The 21,166-nt window shown below is 53.2% G+C and overlaps 1 protein-coding gene across 3 annotated transcripts in view; it reads left to right on the top strand.

Moving 5' to 3' along the window:
* Positions 1-21,166, top strand: part of RHOBTB2 (Rho related BTB domain containing 2) — a 25,586-nt gene continuing 4,420 nt past the window's right edge. The window contains exons 1-9 of one of the 3 annotated variants that reach the window (XM_025395269.1): positions 1-56; positions 9,781-9,982; positions 10,748-10,851; positions 11,335-11,520; positions 12,102-13,120; positions 13,365-13,483; positions 15,906-16,056; positions 20,083-20,171; positions 21,030-21,135. In XM_025395269.1, coding sequence (XP_025251054.1) covers positions 1-56; positions 9,781-9,982; positions 10,748-10,851; positions 11,335-11,520; positions 12,102-13,120; positions 13,365-13,483; positions 15,906-16,056; positions 20,083-20,171; positions 21,030-21,135 — 2,032 coding nt within the window. Of the gene's footprint in view, positions 57-1,297; positions 1,326-4,986; positions 5,508-9,780; positions 9,983-10,747; positions 10,852-11,334; positions 11,521-12,101; positions 13,121-13,364; positions 13,484-15,905; positions 16,057-20,082; positions 20,172-21,029; positions 21,136-21,166 lie in introns of those variants that run through there. The other 2 variants (XM_025395270.1, XM_025395271.1) reach the window with 2 other exon arrangements.

A 21,166-nucleotide genomic window follows, 5' to 3' on the forward strand; every position in this document is an offset into this window, starting at 1 on the left:
ATGCAAGCCTGGAGAAAAGGCCCGGATGGCCCCCGGAAGACCCCTTCGGACAGCATGTGAGTAGATACTGTGTACTGTGCTCTCCCTTCCCAAACATTGATTCATCCATCGAGCATTTATTAAACATCTCCCAAATTGTTTATTGAAGCACTAGACTGCAGGCACTAGACTAGCATTAAAAAAATACCTTTTTTTTTTTTTTTTGGAGACAGAGTCTTACTCTTCACCCACTGCACCGGAGTGCTGGAGTGCAGTGGCACGATCTCGGCTCACTACAACCTCTGCCTCCCAGGTTCAAGCGAGTCTCCTGCCTCAGCCTCCTGAGTAGCTGGGATTACAGGCACACGCCACCATGCCCAGCTAATTTTTGTATTTTTAGTAGAAAGAGGGTTTCACCTTGTTGGCCAGGCTGGTCTCAAACTCCTGACCTCAGGTGATCCACCTGCCTTGGCCTCCCAAAGTGCTGGAATTACAGGCGTGAGCCACCAGGCCAGGTTCAAAATACCTTTTTGAATAAGCATTATCCTTTTCAAAAAATTGAAAAAAAATTTAATAGAGACAGGATCTTATTATATTGCCCTGCTGGTCTCCAACTCCTGGGCTCAAGCTGTTCTCCCACCTCAGCCTCCCAAAGTGCTGAGATTACAGGCATGGGCCACCGCACTCGGCCTGAACAAGCATTATAGTGTTGCTTCCTGGCCTGTGAGCAGGAACCTTATCTGAGGAAAGAGAAACCTCCATCCTGGCTCTTAGGAAAGCTCCCCTGCCAGTCCCAGGGAGTTCTCAGTACAATCTAGGAGACAGAAAAACCCAATGATAGATTGGTGTGATTGATATTATTAGGGGAGCACAGGGGAAGAACAGGAAACTTACACTTTGTCAAGTGTAAGAAAGTATTCATGGAAGGCTTCCTGGAGGAAGTGATACCTAGGCTGAGACTTGAAAGATGAGTACACATTTATCTGGCGAAAGGAGTAGAAACAGAAAGAGTGTTCAGGCTGAGGAAACTGCTTGTGCAAAGTCCCAGAAGCTTCCTGTATCCTTGTGGGGACCCGATGGTGTCCGTTAAGCCCCGGACAGGGAAGCCGAGAGACTCTAGGCTTTCCAGATTCAGTTCCTTCACCCTGCTAGGGCTCTGCATCTTGAAATGCCTCTACTTTTGCTCATGGCTGGTTCTGAACTTTGTCCCAGCTGCAGGGTAGAGACAACACGTGCCCCAGCCTGCACATGGCAGGGGGTGGGGGGCGGAGCTCAAGTCACAAGGCCCATGGGCTGGGCTCCGCAGAGGCTCTAGTGTTCCAAGACAGGGGTGCCATGAAAGCGTGGTTAGTACCCTGCAAAATGTTGAAGGGTAAAGCTGCCTGTGAAGCAAAGGGAAGGTGCAGGTTGGAGGAGGGGCGGAGCCAGGGGGTCTGCATTGGGCTGGCACTGGGGAGGGGCCTTCAGAGCCACAGGGAGAGCAACGCTGGTGGGACTGGCTGGGGAGCCTGCTGCGTGTGCGCTTTCCTAAGAGCCAGAATGGAGCTTTCTCTTTCCCCAAATAAGCCTCCTGTTCACAGGCAGGCATCTGCCCAGCTTCAGGAAAACAGCAGCCGCGTGACGGCCTGGAGGAGGGTGGTGTGGGGAGGCATGAAGGGGGTGCCTTCTGGGGACAGGTTCCAGGGGTTTATGTCACTGGGGAGGTGGGTCACAGAGGGATTTGGTGAGGGAAAAGATGCTGGGGTTGGGCAGGGGCAGGAGATTGTAGAATGGAACTTGACTCCATGCTGCCAGGAAGCCCTCGGGCTACAGCCACGTGGCTGGGCACGTGGCAGGACATTGCCAGACCCACCAGCAGAAGCAGGTTTGGGAAGCCAGGGATGGTGGGAATCAGTGCTCAGGCTCAACTGCTCCTCGGAATTACACCAGTGTTTCCAAGCTGCAGCAAATGGGCAGAGAGGGCTGGTGTGGGGGTGTGTGTGTGTGTGTGTGTGTGTCTGTGTGTGTCTGTGTATGTAACAGAATGGAGGAGGCAGAGAAAGAAAGGCCAGAAGCTTTTGTCTCCCACCCAGGCCTGCCTTGAGAAGTCACCTGTATCGAGGAAAATGGATTCCTCAGGGCCTGGGGTGGGAGGGCGCAGTGAGGAGAGTGGGAGGCTTCCTGTGCTGTGAGACGCTGCTGCCTGCTGGGTGCTAACAGCTGGGGACAGGGATGGGCATGAGAGGGCCCAACAGCTCCTTGCTTACTGGTGGGGAAGCCTGGCCTCTGGGAATGGTCCTGTTTTCCAGGATTTGGCATTGGAGAGCTGGACAAAGATGAAGGGACATGGCAAATCCTTGGCTGGGGTGCCAGGGGCTGGAGGCTGTATTGAGTAGCAGGAGTGGAGGGCCCAGGGCAGTCCTGGCCAGGGCTGGCTGGGAAGAAGGCCTGGTTTTAGCCACAACTGGGGCACAGGCCGACGGCTGGAGCTTGCTGGTGGTCTGCCCCTTGCACAGCGGGGAAAACGCTGCCGTCTGTGAGTAGTGAACCGCGGGAGCTCCTCTCAGGCTGCTGGCCTATGGAAGAGGTCTGCGGAGGTCGCCAGACAGCCTAGGGTGGGACATGGATGGGGCGGCTTGACAGTGACAAGGGGCTGCAGAGGACGGGCTGGGGGGCACTGGTTGGAGGAGGTGGGGACTTGGAGGAACTCTGATGATAAGAGGGGACTGAGTGGGCCGCCAACCATGACAGCGGAGAGATGAAATGATGGGGAAGGACTTTGGTTTGAAGAAAGGCTGAAAGAGGGAACTGCGTGCAAAAAGCAGGGCTGGGAATTGAGGAAACCTCCCCAGCAAAGCTCCTGCCTCTGCCTGAAACAGTTCACTGAGTGTGAGCAGGGCAGGAGCTGTGGGGGTCCAATTTCATTTGACACCCACATTTTTGTCTAAGACCCTTCCCCTGCAATCAACACTACACCTTGGAATTCGCACAGTCCAGCCTGGTTGAGGCTTCCAGGCTGAGCTGGCTTTTTCTCCCAAGGCAGAAAGGGCATTGGCTCCAGCTTACAGGCTGAGCAGCCACCCTCTCCTGCTTCATGACTTTGGGTGGGAGGGAGTTCTGTCTTCCTACTCCTTGCTCCACCGGGGCTATGCCTCCTGCCAGGACAGGTGAAAGGTGATGTCAACTGGCATCTGGCACTCAGCTGGTCTCTGGAGGTAGGTGGAGGGAAAAGGGTGTCTGTGAGAGAGACCCTGGCCTGCCGTGGGAACCATGCAGAGAGCTCATGTTACGATTTTCTCTGGCGCAGGGGCTCTCTTTGGCACACAGAAGATGCGGTAAGGCTCTTTAATGCCAAACATGTGGAGGAAGAACATATGTGAGCACGGTTTAGTTTCTCTCCTAAATATGTATTCAAATAAGTCCTTTCTGGTTTATGGAGGGTGATTTCTAACCAGAAATGAGAAGCAAGTAGCCCTGTCAGTCGTTGTGAACCTCTTGGCTAGCTCTGGGTAGATGTAGAAAGGGGTGGAAGAAGCATCCTCCAACGATCGAGCACTTCCTGTACATTGACCAGGTAGGTAGGCACATTGATCACAAGCACCTTGATGGACAGCTTCCAAGTATATGTATTCATAGATGAGAAGCATGCTTCAGACAATACAAAATTCATTTTTAACCCGGCTTTCTTTTGGCAGTCAATTTCTCTTCCTAATCATATTTTGCATAAACTAATATTAGAGTGGATTTGCATTTTCAGAGCACAAGATGGAGGAGTGGTGGAGGCGGTTCAGGTAGGCGGCATGCCAGTCTGGGCTTCAAAAATTGTCCAGAGGTAACTGAGGAGTTGAATCAAACCAGACTGAGCTGACTACTGTAACACTAGCAGTCATGATCATCCTGGCTGGGTGCGGTGGCTCTCACCTGTAATCCCAGTACTTTGGGAGGTCAAGGCAGGCAGATCACCCGAGGTCAGAAGTTCGAGACCAGCCTGGCCAAGGTGGTGAAACCCCTTCTCTACTAAAAATACAAAAATTAGCCGGGCATGGTGGCGTGCACCTGTAGTCCCAGCTACTTGGGAGGCTGAGGCAGAATTGCTTGAACCCAGGAGGTGGAGGCTGCAGTGAGCTGAGATTGCATCACTGCACTCCAGCCTGGGCAACAGGGGGAGACTCAAAAAAAAAAAAAAAAAAAAAAAAAATTATCCTGATGAAACCAGCCTTGAATATGGAAACTGTCTTCTAAGGACCACTCAGGTTATAGATGTTATACCTTAGAATCTCTCTATTTTACAGAGGGGTAAATTGAGGCAGAGAACCCAAAGAAGGCTTAGGGACGATTTTCTAGGCTACTGTCTTCATGGTGTTTCTTTCAGAGATCAGCAGCTATTACTGAACTCCAGGAGGCAACAGGAGGGAGGTGGGATGGAGGTGGGGACCCGCTGAAGAAGGCCTAGTTGGGAGACAGGTAAGGTGGTACAGGTACCCACCCCACAACTCATTAAGGGCCATGGAGGGAGGAAGGCTCTCAAATGCCACGAAAATTCCCAAGGCAGCAGAGGGCTCGTATGGAAACGCCGGTTCTTCGTTCCTACCCACCCCCTGACTGCCCCTACCGTCGCCTCCCCACGGGCAAGTGGTGAGGACCTGGGTTTACAACCACGCTTTCTCTTCCAACTAGCATCCCTTCCAGGGCGCACTAGGATGCCTCTCAGAGGTTCTTCCCTGCCTCCCGAAGGAAAGGGGAAAACCCCGTGGGCGTCCGGGGAGATTTTGCGCCTAGCCAGGTGGGACCTGCACCACCCAGACCAGCGAGCCGAGACCCTCCTCGCGGCGTCCCTGCAGGAGGGGCGGAGGAGCGCGGGCGGCGGGCGGGAGCGGAGCGGAGGGGCGGGGTCTGCGGAGCGGCGGGGTCTGCGGAGCGTCCAATCCCCTTCTTCTCCAGCCCGCCCCCTCCCCGCCCCCCGAACGCTTTCCACCAACCGCGCGCAGCAGTGGGCGGGGCCCGTCACGGCCGTCGTCTTGGGTACGATTTTTTCTCCCCCCTTTTTTACCCTCCCTTTTTTTTCTTTTTTTTTTCGCCTATCCTTTTTTTGTGAATGAAAAAAGGAGGTCGCGAACGGTCCCCGGGACTGCAGCGCCAGGCGTCTTCGCGGCAGCGCCTTCGCCGCGGGCCTGGGCGCGTAGCGGCGGCGGCCTCGCCCCTCTCCCGGCGCCCCTGCGCGCCGCCCGCAGCCTCCGCAGCCCGGCTCCGCGCGCCGCCGTGACATTGGGCGCCCGGGGCGCGGGGCGATGCTGATCCGGAAGGGGCAGCGGCTGCAGTGCAGCGCGCGCGTCCGCTCCTGGGCCCACGTCCGGCCTGGGCTGCCCTGCCGGAGTTTCTGAGCGGCAGCGAGCCGGCCGGGAGGCTGGAGCCCAGCAGCCCCGCGGCGGCGCCGGCGTCGTCCCAACTTGCAGGCGCGGAGGGACCCTCGACATTTCACTAAAATGAGCGTGCTCAGCAGGAAAAGATGTGTTCCTCACGCTAGAAGCCACCCCGTCACATGTAGTGGTGTAAGTAGATGGCTGCTCGCGGTTATGGCGGGGTGGCCAGCGGCCCTTGCAGACGCGCCGCGTCGCCCTCCCGGCCCTGCTGCGCCCCTCGCTATGTTTCCTGGGCCCCGCTCTTCCCTGGGCTCTGGCTCTGGCAACTGGGTTCAGAGAGGCTGGAGACTAATCCTTTCCGGTGTTTCTAGGGAAAGGAAGATGACTCGATTGCCTCGGCGTGTCGTGCCCCTCCCCCTTCTCGATGTTTAACAAATTTTAAATTTCTATTTTGTGTGTGTGCAGAGTAGCGTGTCAGAAAAAAAGAAACACGGTCCAGAGTGGTGGAAGTGATTCTGTTAAGAAAACAAAAACAAAACAACAGTGGAATTGGGGTGTTTTGCTGGCGGTTCTGGAGCTGGTTCTTTGAACTCAACTCCATTGCAGTCTATGTAACTGAGTTCTGTGAAACTACTGGGGAGATCCTTGGCGGTGTTTGGTGATGTGTCCACATTTCAGGTTTGAGGGGGCTTATCCTGTGTTTAGGCTTGTATTTCTTTAATATGATCATTCAGGGTCCCTTTGGGCCTTGCTTTCTGTTGGATCTGCACGGGGCTCCTTGCAATGCCAGCGACCCCCGTGGGAGCCTCCCCGAATTCGGAGTCCACTCTCTCTTTGTTCTTCTCCTTCCAATTTTCCCTTCCAATCCATCTCCCTTGATTTTTACCTTCATTTTCAGGATTTTCCTCGCTTTCCCATTTTGTAAGATGATGTGGGATATTGGTTGCTAGGAGACAAGCCAGGCTCCCAGGGAGATTCTGTTGTTTCCTTGACAACCAGACTAGGGCAGCCACAGATGAACAAGCCTCCTATCAGCTGTGGGAGGGAAAGGGGCCCTTTCTGAGCTCTGCAAAGAGTGTGTGTAGGGGTGTGGGGGTGGGACTGGGAGTGCACGAGGTTTGTAGCTAATTTCAGCACACCTTGGGTTTTGGCTTGCACCAAGTACAAAGAGCTGGGAGAGCGGTGGGCAGGAGGCTGTTTTTGGAGAGGGGCACAGGGATCATGGAACAGGGATGGAAGGAACACATACCAGTGACTTTGCGATTGTCATGGAAGAGGAGTGAGTTGGGGGTTGTGATGCCCAGGGCCGGGTGGTGAGGAGGTCATAGTTTATGGAGGTTGATTGAGTGGGGATGAGACAATTGAGGGAGAGTCTGGAGTCATGGAAGAAGAGAGAGCCGGAGGGAGAGGGGAAGTTGAGAAGCTCACTGAGTGGGCTGTATCACCATACATCAGCCATGATACAACATCAGCAACATCCTAGGGCAAAAATTGTATTCCTCTTGGCACGCTCTCTCCAGGATAGGATCCTCATTTAAGACAGGCCTGATTAGACTAAGAGTTTTCCCAGCTGAATTGGGCCGGTCTGTATCTTAAAGAGAGATATAATTACACATATAGATATGCAATCTAGCATTATATAATACCACATTACATAAGAAGACAAACACCTCCTTTCAGCCCAGCCTCTCTTGGCACAAATTAACCACGGTTCAGGAGACTCTTCCAGTACCTTCATACCCATTTCCCAGAGTGGGAGACTGATATCCAGAAAAGTGAAGTGACTTGCCCCTTCCTAGATAGGACGGTGAACTTTGCCAGTCAGGCAGTTGGGACAGGGTAGAAAGGGTGAGATGATACAAATGGAGAGGCAGCTGAAGGACAAGCTGGGGATGGCTGAAGGGGCTGGGGAATGGAGGGAAGGGGTCATGCAGCTTGGGAAGGAACTCAGCAGGCCTGGTGTCTAAACTCATGGCACAGTATTTGTCAATTTCCACTTGTTGATTGGCTGACCCCTGCTTAACCCTAGAGGTGACATAGCACAAAGGGGGCACCAGTGTTTTCATCACAAAGTAGCTGAACTTGGCCCAGCACTGCTCTGCTGGTGTCTTGGCATTATTCTCATTATCAAAGTGCTCCTGGATTTGAGAACTGACACCCCTCCATTATGCCTCCTCATTCTCCCGCTTTGGTCTACAGACCTATATGCTGCGAGAATCAAAACTTGAGAAAGAAGTTTTTTTGGCCCTTGGGTTTTAATCTTTATCCTCCAGCTGCACATATTTTATATTTGGGATTGTATCTGTTTTGGTATTCGCTTGACAAAACAGAAACCACAGCCCAGGTGCCACCTCCTGGTGCCAGCACATCCCTCAACTTGAGACCAGGAACTGTGAAAGTGGGGTTCCCGGTCCTCAGCTCAGGAGAGAGAATTGGGAGGAGGAAGCCTGTGTTTAGAATAACAGTTCTCTGGGCCAGGTGTGGTGGCTCACACCTGTAATCCCAGCACTTTGGGAGGTCAAGGCGGGCAGATCACTTATGGTCAGGAGTTCGAGACCAGCCTGGCCAACATAGTGAAACCCCATATCTACTGAAAATACAGAATTAGCCAGCATAGTGGCACACACCTGTAATCCCAGCTGCTTGGGAAGCTGAGGCAGGAGAATCACTTGAACCCAGGAGGCGGAGGCTGCAGTGAGCCGAGATCGTGCCATTGCACTCCAGCCTGGGTGTCAAGAGCAAAACTCAGTCTCAAAACAAAAGCAAAAACAAAAAACAGTTCTCTGCTGAGGGAGGGTGAGGAGAGAGAGGGGATGATACAGTTTCCCTGGAGACCGCGAGGGCACTGCATGGAGACCTCATTGAAGGGTCCAGATCCTGTAACATTCCAAAAAGGAGGAGGAGGTTGTCTCATTGAGAAGTCCTTGCTGCACTTTTTGCTTAGGTTGCTGAGATGCATCCAGTCGCGCGAATCCCAGTTGCTATCGTTACTTGGATATTTCGGTCTGCATCCCTGCATGCTGGCATCCAGTTACAGCCCGGCAGGAATGGAGCCTCCCTGTTGCTGCTGGTGGCCTGGCTCTGGGATGGATGGCTCAGCAGCCAGGGTGCCTGGGCAGCCTCCAGGACTCAGCTCAGCCTTCCTTGGCCTAGGAGGGATGACTCCGGGCGCTAAAGCCCCCCCCAGACAACTTTCATACACACAGGGAATGTGAGTGGGGCGGGCAGATGATGCTGGCGAAACCAAGCTTCCTAGTAACGCCGGCCCTGCCCCTGCTCCCTAATCCCAGGAGGGTGGATGCCGAGGCCAGGGCCTCCTGGCGACAGATTTTTAAACACGAACATGACCATTTGACTACAGAAGTGCTTTCTGTTTGTTCATTCAAGCCATCCCTCTCTGGGGGTGGAGAAGCCACTTCCTCTCTGCTCAACATCGAAGGCAACTGAAGCAAGAATTTGCCCAGAAATGTAGGCTCAAGTTTCTGATCCTTTGCTTCCTGGCAACCCCATCACCCATGGAGCCAGTTTAGTGAATATCACCCAGGAGTGCCAGCTGCCTGGGATCGTCAGCCTGAGAATCGTCCTCCCTAGGAATGGGAAGGGTAGAAGAGGGTGGAGGTGGATCTCACTCTCTCTGAGGCTGGGGGCAGGGTGCCGGGAGGACAGCCCCACATCGGGGAAGTAGAGGCCCATTGGCCACTGACAGTACCATCACAGGCCTGTGGTTCCCCTCACCCCCATCTCAAAGCTGGACCTGTAGCTGAGCATGACACATGGGCAACACGACAGACCCGTAGTAGAGAAAGGGAGGCCCCTGGGCTGGTCAGGCGCATCCAGGAACCTCCCCATCCCAGAGAGGCTGGGAGGAATTGCATCTTCATAAAGGGGGCTGGGGTCTGGGGTTGAAGGATGCACTTAGGCAGGCTAGGACTTAGAAATCCACCACCACCAGAGAGGGCGAGGCAAAGAGTGGAGGGCCGGAGAGCCGCTGCCCAGTTCTGACAAGTCCATTAAATTTTAAAGTGCTCTGCCCCCAGGCATGCTGGGAAGGGGTGGGGACCTGGCCAACTCTGCTTCTCTCAGCTGTTTGTTGTTCTGCTGCCACTGCCCTGCTGGGGAAGGAAGAGGAGAGCAGATGAGGAGTGAGCTGCCCTCTCTGGAGAGGGGACAGGGCAGGGCCTCGGCAGGCCCCACTGGTGATCTCGTGCAGGTCTCCTCCATCCAGACGCACAGCTGGAGGATGGCCCATCTGGTGGCACTGCTCCTCTCAGCCTGAATGGGCTTCTGGCCTCTTGGACCCTCGCAGAGCTCTTGCTCAGAACATTGCCTGCTCCTCCTTCCTCCTGTCAGCTCCGGGGCTTGCAGAGGGGCAGCCTGACTGAGGAGAGCTGCGGGTGCTGGCCCTGGCCCATGGCGAGCTGGCATGCCATGCCGTCCTGACCGCCTCCCTCCTCTCCCTCAGGTCCCGTTTAATGGATTCTGACATGGATTATGAAAGGCCAAACGTAGAGACCATCAAGTGCGTTGTGGTGGGGGACAACGCCGTGGGCAAGACTAGGCTCATCTGTGCCCGTGCTTGCAATGCCACCCTCACCCAGTACCAGCTGCTGGCCACGCATGTGCCCACAGTGTGGGCCATCGACCAATATCGTGTGTGCCAGGAGGTAAGGCTGCAGGGCTACCTGGCTGGGGGTCCAAGCCATGAGTCTGGGCTTGGGGGCTTCCTGAGGTACAGCTTGGTGTCTCCAGAGCTCACAGGAGCCCTGCAGGGGTGGGACAGGGTGGGGTAGGGGCAGCTGAAGAGGAAGGAGCCCCTGGAGAGAGATTTGAGCCAAGCCTGCCCCAGGGGAGCATCTCTGGCTGGTTGTGTTTTCAGGGACTGAACTGGTGCCTGGGACTCCAGCTTTGTGTGGGGTACTGCATTGTATGTAGTCACAGCCCTAAGTAATGGGGAGCACTGGGGGACTGGGGCTTGGAAGAGATACAAGCTGAGAGGAGCAAAGAAGCTGGCAGCTGATAGCGAAAGACCAGAGACTCACAAACATGCCGTTTGCAGGGAAAATGAGGAACAAGGGTCAGCTCCTGAAGAGGCCTCTTCCACACCCATAGCCATCCCTTAGGGTCTCTTCCACCTGCTTAGGGTCTCTTCCACCCCCTTAGGGTCTCTTCTACCCTCTTAGTGTCTCTTCTGCCTGCTTAGGGTCTCTTCCACTCCTGGTCGGCTTGGAGGCCACCCTTGTTATTGATTCTATATAGATTTCATGTGGATGAAAGTTGTGCAGGATGCACAGTGGGTGATGCCAGCCCTGTCCCTCCATCCCCGGTGCTGTCTGGAGCCTCCAGGTGTCAGCCGGCACCTATGCTGAGCTGGCACACAGAGGGCCCCAAAACTGCTGTCTTCGAGTCCCACTCTTCCTCCCCTGTCCCAGGTGCTGGAACGCTCCCGAGATGTGGTAGATGACGTCAGCGTCTCTCTGCGCCTCTGGGACACCTTTGGAGACCACCACAAAGACCGTCGCTTTGCTTATGGGAGGTAGGGAAGGCCTCTGGCCGCCTGCAGAGAACCAACGGGGTGGGTTTTTTCCTGCTTTTCCCAGGAACCCAGCACCTCTGTGAAATTTCAGCTGGCAAGAAGGAGTGGAGAAAACAGCTCTGGCAGAGCCTCGTGGGGGCTGGGGCAGCCTGGGGCGGGGAAGAGAGCCTGGGCCCGGGATCAGGAAGCCTGGATTGAGTTCCAGCTCTGTGCCTAGTGGCTCTGAGATGATGTTTCTCAGTTGTGAAGTGGTAAAAATGGCCATTTCTAACTCACAAGATAGCTGTGAGGCCAAAACAAGTCTTGAGCTCTAAAATGCCACATAAATTGGAGGTATTGTTATTCTATGTTTTGTGTAAGAACACGTGAGCAGATACCTAAACCAGGTGTGGCAGTGTATGGGGCTGGGGTGGGGCAGATGTTCCAGGACCAGGTCAGCTACTGCTTGCTTCTCTGCTCGTAACCTTACTCTCCCACCCGCAGATCGGACGTGGTGGTTCTGTGCTTCTCCATTGCCAACCCCAATTCCCTCCACCATGTCAAGACCATGTGGTACCCAGAAATCAAGCACTTCTGCCCCCGAGCACCTGTCATCTTGGTGGGCTGCCAGTTGGACCTGCGCTACGCTGACCTGGAGGCTGTCAACAGGGCTAGGCGACCCTTGGCTAGGTAGGAGGTGCTGGTACCAACGAGACAAACAGGGATGGATACCTCACCATGGCTCCCTGCTCAGCCCTGGGGGAATTCCACTGAGCCTCATGTCTCTCCCTCCATTTGGAGCAAGCTTGCATCGGGAGTCAACAAGCATGCTCATTCATTCATTCATTCATATACCTGTTGCACACCTCTGGTGTGGGCAGTGCTGTGTAAAACACCATGAAGAAAGACAAAGAGGAAGAGGTGATATTTGCATGAAAAAGTCCTATAATTTTGCTGAGGGATACACTAAATATGTGAGCATGTTAAATATCCCTGTGAAGCATTGCCTGCTAGTTGCCAGAGAGGCAGTGCTGTCACGGCTTTGCACTGGAGCGGTCACTGGGGCCTGGCATAGTAGGGAAAGCTTTCTGGAAGAAGGAGGGCTTGGGGTGGACCTTGAAGGAGCTTGATGGGATTTGGCTAGACAGAGCAGGGCAGGAGTGGGTGGGGACTGGCACCCAGACCCTGAGCAGAGTCCCTCCAGCCTGTGGAAGAACAGGCAGCTCCCTCCACCACCAACACAAGCTTGGTTTCCTTCTTGAACCCACCAGGCCCATCAAACCTAACGAAATCCTGCCCCCAGAGAAGGGTCGGGAGGTGGCCAAGGAGCTGGGCATCCCCTACTATGAGACCAGCGTGGTGGCCCAGTTCGGCATCAAGGACGTCTTTGACAACGCCATCCGAGCTGCACTCATCTCCCGCCGCCACCTGCAGTTCTGGAAGTCCCACCTCCGCAACGTGCAGCGGCCTCTGCTGCAGGCACCCTTCCTACCCCCCAAGCCACCGCCCCCCATCATCGTGGTGCCCGACCCCCCCTCCAGCAGCGAGGAGTGCCCCGCCCACCTCCTGGAGGACCCGCTCTGCGCGGACGTCATCCTGGTGCTGCAGGAGCGGGTGCGCATCTTTGCCCACAAGATCTACCTCTCCACCTCTTCCTCCAAGTTCTATGACCTGTTCCTCATGGACCTGAGTGAGGGGGAGCTGGGGGGCCCCTCGGGGCCAGGGGGCGCCTGCCCAGAGGACCACCAGGGCCACCCTGATCAACACCACCATCATCACCATCACCACCATGGGCGAGACTTCCTGCTCCGAGCAGCCAGCTTTGACGTATGCGAGAGTGTGGATGAGGCTGGGGGCTCCGGTCCTGCTGGCCTCCGTGCTTCCACCAGCGACGGGATCTTACGGGGCAACGGAACAGGGTACCTGCCGGGCAGGGGTCGTGTGCTCTCTTCCTGGAGCCGAGCTTTTGTGAGCATCCAGGAAGAGATGGCAGAAGATCCTCTCACCTACAAATCCCGGCTGATGGTGGTGGTGAAGATGGACAACTCCATCCAGCCGGGGCCCTTCCGGGCGGTCCTCAAGTACCTGTACACGGGGGAGCTGGACGAGAACGAGCGTGACCTCATGCACATTGCCCACATTGCTGAGCTGCTCGAGGTCTTTGATCTCCGCATGATGGTGGCCAATATTCTCAACAATGAGGCCTTCATGAACCAGGAGATCACCAAGGCCTTCCATGTCCGTCGGACCAACCGGGTTAAGGAGTGTTTGGCAAAAGGCACCTTCTCAGGTATGAAACATGCTTGGAAGGCGAGGGGTTCTGCATTGGTGCTATTAGCATTGCCTGTCGGTCTTAGCTCCTGGTGTCCTGGAGCTGCGGCTGCCATGCTCTTGAAGCCTGGTTTTCCCAGCTGGGAGCGGGGTTGTTACATGCCCCGAATCTTCTGGGTTCAGGAGGAGGCTCCGTGGCTCCCCTTGGGGCTCGTTCTCCCACCTTCTTTCATCGGTCCTCCTGTGATGCTTCTTCTGGACAGATGTGACCTTCATCCTGGATGATGGCACCATCAGCGCCCACAAGCCCCTGTTGATTTCCAGCTGTGACTGGATGGCTGCCATGTTCGGGGGGCCATTTGTGGAGAGCTCCACCCGGGAGGTAAGGCTGAGGACACAAAGCGGGGAAGGAGGGAGTGAGACATTGGCACCCTTTACATCTGAGGCACTGCCATTCAGGGTACTTTCTTCATCGCTGACTTTGTGCTAACCACAGGGTGATGGGCCCAAGAGAGGTTGATGAGGTGGTTCCTGGAGCTAAGGATTATGCAATACACCAGGAGAGGGAATTACACTAACACCTCAATGTGAGAGTTTAGAAAGCACTTTCGGTTCATCATCTCATTGAATTCACACGCAACTTACACATGTGCCACTCCTACCGTATACTTAGGAAAGGGAGCCCCTGAGAAGTTAAGTGACTTGTATGAAGTTGGAAGTAGAGTTAGGACTTGAACTCAGGACTTCCATTCCTTGGCTCTTTACGCTGTACCTTACTGCCTCCCTGACCCACCTGAAACAACTGGATCCATCACTGTTTTAAAAGGTAGGTTTTATTATTATTGAGGTGTAGAGAGGCCCACAGATTGCGAGATGGCTGTCATTGATAAGACAACTTGTTACAGATCCCAAGAAGACGGGGCATGCCACACCACCATGGCTGGGGGTCACATGGGGAAGCTCTGGGGTCAATCAGGAGGCAGAGAGTTTCCATGGGAGGGAATGGGCGAGGCAGGTTGAGCAGGTTTAGGATTAGCTGGTTTGAATAATGTTAGCAGGCTCTGGGGCCTGGGGGCTGTCTGTAGTTGTCTGTCACCTGGCTCTAGGGGGATTCGGGCAGGGGAATAGTGGCCTGGAGTGTGAGAGCCCATAGGGGAGGTGGTGGACTGTGGGCTCTGGATTGGTTGGTTTGCATATGAAAGGCACGCTTGCAGGCAACTCCTTCACTATTTCTAGGACCTAGCCAGCGCTGGGGAAGGCAGTCCCTATAGGGCCAGCAAGGCTTTAGTTGTCAAACCATCAAAATACAGAAAATAGGCCTAGGTGGTGGCTCACACCTGTAATCCCAGCACTTTGAAGGGCTGAGGTGGGAGGATTGCCTGAGCCCAGGAGTTTGAGACCTGCCTGGGAAACACAGATACCATCTCCACAAAAAAAAAAAAAGAAGAAAGAGAGAGAGAAAGAAAAGAAGGAAGGAAGGGAGGGAGGAAGGAAGGGAAGGAAAAGCATACTTAATAGAACCACCTGCCCCTCTAATCAGTGCCCCTCCAGCTCTCATAATGCCACCACTTTCTCATGCACCTAGACTGGAAACTTAGGGTTGGAAGAAGCCTATCAGTGTGTCCTTAGAAATATTCTCTTAGGTTTGGTCTCTTTTCCATTCCAAGCAGAGTAGCCTGGGCAGTAGCCCTTGGTGTGCTCTGAACTCCTGGACCTCAGTTGCCCATCACTGAGTGTCGAACCTTGTACTTAATGAGGTTCTACTTCTTGCAGGCGCGTGGAGTTCTGAACAACCACACAGTTTTCCCTGCTGCTCTGTAACTGCTTCTGAGCGCAGGGACTGGGTCTTTTTCCTTCTGCCAAAAACCCTGTCAGCGCCAGTCTCTTAGGAAGTGCTCACCAAATGCTTGAATGAAAAACAGAACCAAGCACGAGGCTGCATCACATCCTGTGATGTGGAATGTGCATTTTCTAAGATTTCTGGGAAGGAATTACTTAAGGAAGGCTAAGTGGAAGCGTTGGGAGTTGGTCTCTGAAGTGGGAGTAGGATTTGGATATACAAAATGTGAGACTAGGAGCTCTCACGGGCCCCAGGGGCCTGCCAGCCCCAGGCACTTCTCGGTACTATAGACGCCAGCTTTAAAGCTCTAGCCAGTTCCCAGCACAGCCTGGAGGGCCTGATGAGAAGGCAGTTTGTGTTGCAGCGCTGCTCTCCAGAGATCCTGGAGGCCCCAAGCAGCAGCTTTGAGCAGACAGAAAGAAGTCAGCTGCCATGGGCCTTACTTATTCTGTATCCCACTTCTGTTCCCTGCAGGGATGGGAGGGGCTGGGCTGTAGGTTGAGGTGACCAGAAGGCCTCCTTCAAGCATCCCGCGAGCAAGAGCGGCTTCCAGAGGGTGCCAGTGAGTAGTATCCAGGTCCCTTTGGAAGAATTTAGAAGCTGGACGCCATGACTTGTGCCTATAGTCCCAGCCACTGAGGAGGCTGAGGCCAGAGGAATGCTTAAGACCAGGAGTTCGAGACCAGCCTGGATGGCATAACAAGACCCTGTTTCTAAACATAAACACATAAATGATAGTAGAGTCCTGTACTCTGGTGCTGTAAGCAAACTGGGGCTCGGCACAGGTTGTCACTCTAGGGGCCAGGTGTTGGGGTGGTCTTAGCAGATACATACACAGCACAGGGAAGGCTGCCTGTCTCAGGGAGCCCGGGTATGAGGCCAGAGCTCTTCAGTTCCTCAGGGTTGAGTTCCTCTTCTCCTAAGCAGGACCTCATTGCTATCCGCTCGCTACTTCCCGCCCCAGGTGGTGTTTCCCTACACAAGCAAGAGCTGCATGCGGGCCGTGCTGGAATACCTCTACACGGGCATGTTCACCTCCAGCCCCGACCTGGATGACATGAAGCTCATCATCCTAGCCAACCGTCTCTGCCTGCCACACCTGGTTGCCCTCACAGGTAACTAAGCAGCGCGCTTGGGGACCTCCCCACAGGAGAGGCCAGGGAAACCCCAAGGTGCGATGTTCTCCTCTTACCTGTCTCCTCCTTGGGGACAAGCCGATGTCCAAAGGACTAAGCATACATGAAATGGAATCTGTTGACGGGCACAGAGTTCTGGATGAGGACATAGAGTGAAGAAGGGTGTGTGCGGGGCCTGTTTGATGGGGTCACCTGAGAGGCTCTCTCCAAAGGCGATTTCAGCCCAACAAAATGGAACATAAGGCTGGGCACAATGGCCCATGCCTGTAATCCCAGCACTTTGGGAGGCCAAGGCGGGTGGATCACTTGAGGCCAGGAGTTCAAGACCAGCCTAGCCAACATGGTGAAACCCCGTCTCTACTAAAAATATAAAAATTAGCCATGTTTGGTGGTGGGCACCTGTAATCCCAGCTACTTGGGAGGCTGAGGCAGGAGAATTGCTTGAACGTGGGAGGTGGAGGTTGCAGTGAGCCGAATTTGCGCCACTGCACTCCAGCCTGGGTGACAGAGCGAAATTGCATCTCAAAAACAAACAAAAAGTGGACGATGACAGTGCTTTATGGTCTTTGCTTGACTTCACTTGGACAAGCTTAAGAAGTCAAAAAAGAACAGAACACAATTCCCAGTGCTTTATGGTCTTTGCTTGACTTCACTTGGACAAGCTTAAGAAGTCAAAAAAGAACAGAACACAATTCCCACATTTCTACCCTGTGGTTCTCCTTCTTCCTTTCCTTTTATTTTCCTTCTTCTTCTTTTGCCTTTTTGCTTCTTCCCCTAACTTTGACATCACCTTCTCTTCCTCCTTCCAGAAACAGCACACAAACATCCCTGCCGCTCCTTAGTCCCTGCACGGATTGTGCGAGCTGGAGCTCAGCTTTTAGTGTGGACCAATCTCAGGGGCTCTCTGAGGTGGAGCAAGAACTGAGTCATGGGGGAAAGCCGGTGGCAGGCAGTCGGGGTCCAAGGAGCCAGGGAAGAGAAGTGGTACTCATGGGGTGAAGGGAGCCTGGGGCCAGAGACCCAGGCAGGCAGACGGCTCTTGTTCATGTTGGAGTTGGCATTTGAGTTGGTGGTGGTGGTGGCATGGGTACCAGTGCTGGTGTTGATGCCGAGGTTAATATTCTTGCATAGGTTGGGGGGCAGAGAGCAGATCCTCACATACTGAGTTAAGGTTCAGGGAAGGACCCAGTGTCAGAGCTGCTGAGGTCCAGGCAGATGATCAAGATCGAGGTTCAGATAGGAGGGAAAACAGCAATCCTCTAAGGAAAAATGAATGATGAGGTGGGGCTGGGTTATGGAAAGAAGGCAGAAATCATTGATCAGAACCAGAATATTAAGAGCAGAGGCTGCAGAGGGAATCCAGGGGCCCCAGAAGGGGATACAGGGGACTTTGGGGCAGATAGTAAGAGAGGCTTCTGAGGATCCCAGCTACAACAGTGTATCTTTTTCTGCTCTCCATGAAACAATGGTGTGATCTTCCCAGAGCACATAAAACTTCAAATTCCTAGATGGAATAATTCCACTTTTAAAAGATTGTCTCCAGAGAAATGACCCAAAGGGGAAAAACGCATAAAGTTATTTCTAGAGGTTCATTTCGTCATGGCAGGCAATTGGAAGCAAGTCAGAGAAAAACCGTTGGTTAAGCACACACAGGCAGTTTTCACGTGGTGGTCATTAAAAATGTGAAACTGGACTGCTGCATGGAAAGGCTTATTGAAAATAATGTTAAGTAACTTTTCTTGAAATTATCGATACACACTAGGGAACATATACAAAAATGTTTATATCTGCCTTATTAAGGATCAGTGGAAGATGCCAAGTTTGATATAATTGGCGATGGTTTAAGTTTTGTGAGATATGCTTCCTGTGAGGCCATTAATTCAAGCTGAAAACTTTTATTCAGTAGAACACAAATACATAGAAGCACATTAAACATATGTTCAGGTCACTGAATTATTGTTGTTATTATGTTTTTTTTAGAGACAGGATCTTGCTCTGTCACCTAGACTGGAGTGCAGCAGCCTGATCATAGTTCACTGCAGCCTCAAATTCCTGGGCTCAAGCGATCTTCCCAACTCAGCTCCCCAAGTGGCTTGGACTATGGGCCTGCTCATCACACCCAGCTAATTTTTAAATTTATTTTTATTTTTTATTTTTGACACAGAGTCTCACTCTGTCGCCCAGGCTGGAGCGCAGTGGTGTGATCCTGGCTCACTGTGCCCTCTGCCTCCTGGGTTCAAGCAATTCTCCTGCCTCAGCCTCCTGAGTAGCTGGGACTACAGGTGCATGCCACCACACCCAGCTCATTTTTGTAATTTGAGATGGGGTTTTGCCATGTTGGCCAGGCTGGTCTTGAACTCCTGACCTCAAGTGATCCACCCGCCTTAGCCTCCCAAAGTGCTGGGATTACAGGCGTGAGCCACGGCACCCGGCCTAATTTTTAAATTTTTTGCAGAGATGAGGTCTCGCTGTGTTGCCTGAACTGGTCTTAAACTCCATCCTCAAGTGATCCTCCCATCTCAGCTACCCAAAGTGCTGTGATTACAGGCGTGGGCCACCAAGCCTGGCCTAGTTTAATGAATTATTATAAAGCAAAATGCCTTTCTAATCATGACCTATGTCAGGAACTAGAATCTTGCCGGCCACCAGAAGTCCTCTGCCTCTCCCTCCTCTCTCACAGACCCCTCTCTCCTCCCTAAGAGGAAGCCCTTTGCCTAGTACTCCTTTTTTTTATGGTACTTTTTATGGGCATATTTCCTTACTTTCCTTTATAGTTTTATCATCCAAGTGTGTGTCATTAAACACTACAGTATGGTTTTTTACATTATTTTTTACTTTTTAAAATTATTTTTGGAGATGGAATCTTAACTGTCACCTGGGCTGGAGCATAGTGGCGTGATCTTGGCTCACTGAAACTTTCACCTCCCAGGTTCAGGAGATTCTCATGCCCCAGTCGCCCGAGTAGCTGGGATTACAGGCACCTATCAACACGTCCAGCTAATTTTTGTATTTTTAATAGAGACGGGGTTTCACCATGTTGGCCAGGCTGGTCTCAAACTCCTGGCCTCAAGTGATCCACCCGCCCTGGCCTCCCAAAGTGCTGGGAGTATAGGCGTGAGCCACCGTGCCTGGCCGGTTGTTTGTTTTTGAAGTATTATTATGATCTCTTAGATCTGAACATTCTTGATTGGTTTCAGTTAATTGCAGTTATCCTCACTGAGGCTCAAATCCTGCACTCTTTGGCTTAGCTCGAGTCTTACGAGCTTCCTCTCTATCTGGAATGATGGGATGTTCTAGGTTCCTGTTGAACGTTCTGTGCCCTAGACCTGGAATCAGCCATTTCTCCAGAAGTCCTGGTTTCTTGTGTTGGAAGTGGAACTGGTATTTGTGTGCACTAGGAATGCTCATTGTACTGGGAAGACTGTTGTTTCTAGGTCTTTTCTGTGGGCAGAGCTGGGAAATATATTGATCTTTTTAAAGATAAGATACCACATGAGTTTATACTGATGCTTCTAATTAAAATTCAGAACCAAGGGTGTTTACTTCTTCAATATAAATGTTTTAACTTAAAATGCAAGGTTAGTACACAATTTGTTACAAAATGTAAATTAAAGCAAACAACTAAACTTAACTCCTAGTTCTAACTCACAGTTCTCAGCCTTTTTCTGTGATCAGCAGACATGAGGTTTCACACACTCTCCCTTTTGTATCAGAGGCTGGTTCTATTGTCAGATTATGTCGCAGGACATATGTAGTTTGAAAAATCCTCTTAAGATAATTCTAATGTCCTCCTACTCTTCCTACCCCACCCCGTTGAGGTCTTGCTCTCCTCCCTGGGGTCCCCCTGGTGGCAGCAGACTTCATAGCCTGGGGCCTTTCCGGGCCCGTGAGGACCTGCCTGGGCCCTGGTTTTCCTTGCCCTGCAGTGAGCTGGGGGACGTGGGGGGGCAGGGTGAGCGCGGGTCATGTGCTTCTTCAGCTGATTGGTGGCCGTGTGTGTCACAGAGCAGTACACAGTGACCGGGCTGATGGAAGCGACCCAGATGATGGTGGACATCGATGGGGACGTCCTTGTGTTCCTGGAACTGGCTCAGGTATCATGGCAGAGGAGGGAATCTACAACAGTCTCAATTCTACACTCTGCCTGCCCATTGGCTGTGAGTGGGAAGGGGTGGAAGGCAGTCTATGCGGGAGAACCTATCATCGGACTGGGCTCTTTGACTGTGCAGAGCCTATCTCCTCCTCCATGCCAGGAAGCAGCTGGGGAACTCCTGATGTACCCAGAGGGGAGCTGGCCAAGCGGGAAAGGAATGAGACTTTAGGCGGCAGTAGGGCTGGAGAGGGAACCCCAGGCTCAGGCTTACACATGGTTGCTGCCTGCCTGAGGTCATTTAAGGGGCAGTGAGGACTCTCCATCTGAAATTAACCGCTCACTCCCTTAATCCCAAACAGACAAGCCAAATCTCCCACACTAGCCTTCACCGTGCCAGAAATTCAGCCACCAAGGATTAGCGTGTAGAATGGAAGCATGGCTCACGCAGGGCTTGCAGACACCCCTGGGAAGGCAGCTCCCTCAGCTCATTGTCAGTGCCTTGGTACAGGCTGCCTTGGTCCTGGATGCGGAGGAGAGGCAAGTCACGTGGGGTGAGATCTGAGGAGGGCAGATGCAGTATGAAGCCACTACATAGGGCTCTGGAGTCTGCAGCGAGGATGCCAGGAGTGGGCAGAACAGAGGTGAGACGATGGTGGTGCTGGCGGTGGTGCCAAGGAGCCTGAGGCAGCATCATCCTTCTCAGTTTTGTGTGGCCTTGCCTCTGGCGCAGGCTCTCTAGGACTGCAGGGCCGCTGCCCGCCCTGCACCAGAGCTTCAGCTCTGAAGGCAGCTGGAGGTGTCTATGCAGACCTTCTCCCCTGGGGATTTCAGTACAGATGCTCTTCCCTTCTGTCCCCAGTTCCACTGTGCGTACCAGCTGGCCGACTGGTGTCTCCACCACATCTGCACCAACTACAACAACGTATGCCGCAAGTTCCCCCGAGACATGAAGGCCATGTCCCCAGGTGAGCATCGGGGCCAGCCCTGGCAGTACCT

Source organism: Theropithecus gelada, chromosome 8 (assembly GCF_003255815.1).
Source record: "Theropithecus gelada isolate Dixy chromosome 8, Tgel_1.0, whole genome shotgun sequence".
NCBI classification, from domain to species: Eukaryota; Metazoa; Chordata; class Mammalia; order Primates; family Cercopithecidae; genus Theropithecus; species Theropithecus gelada.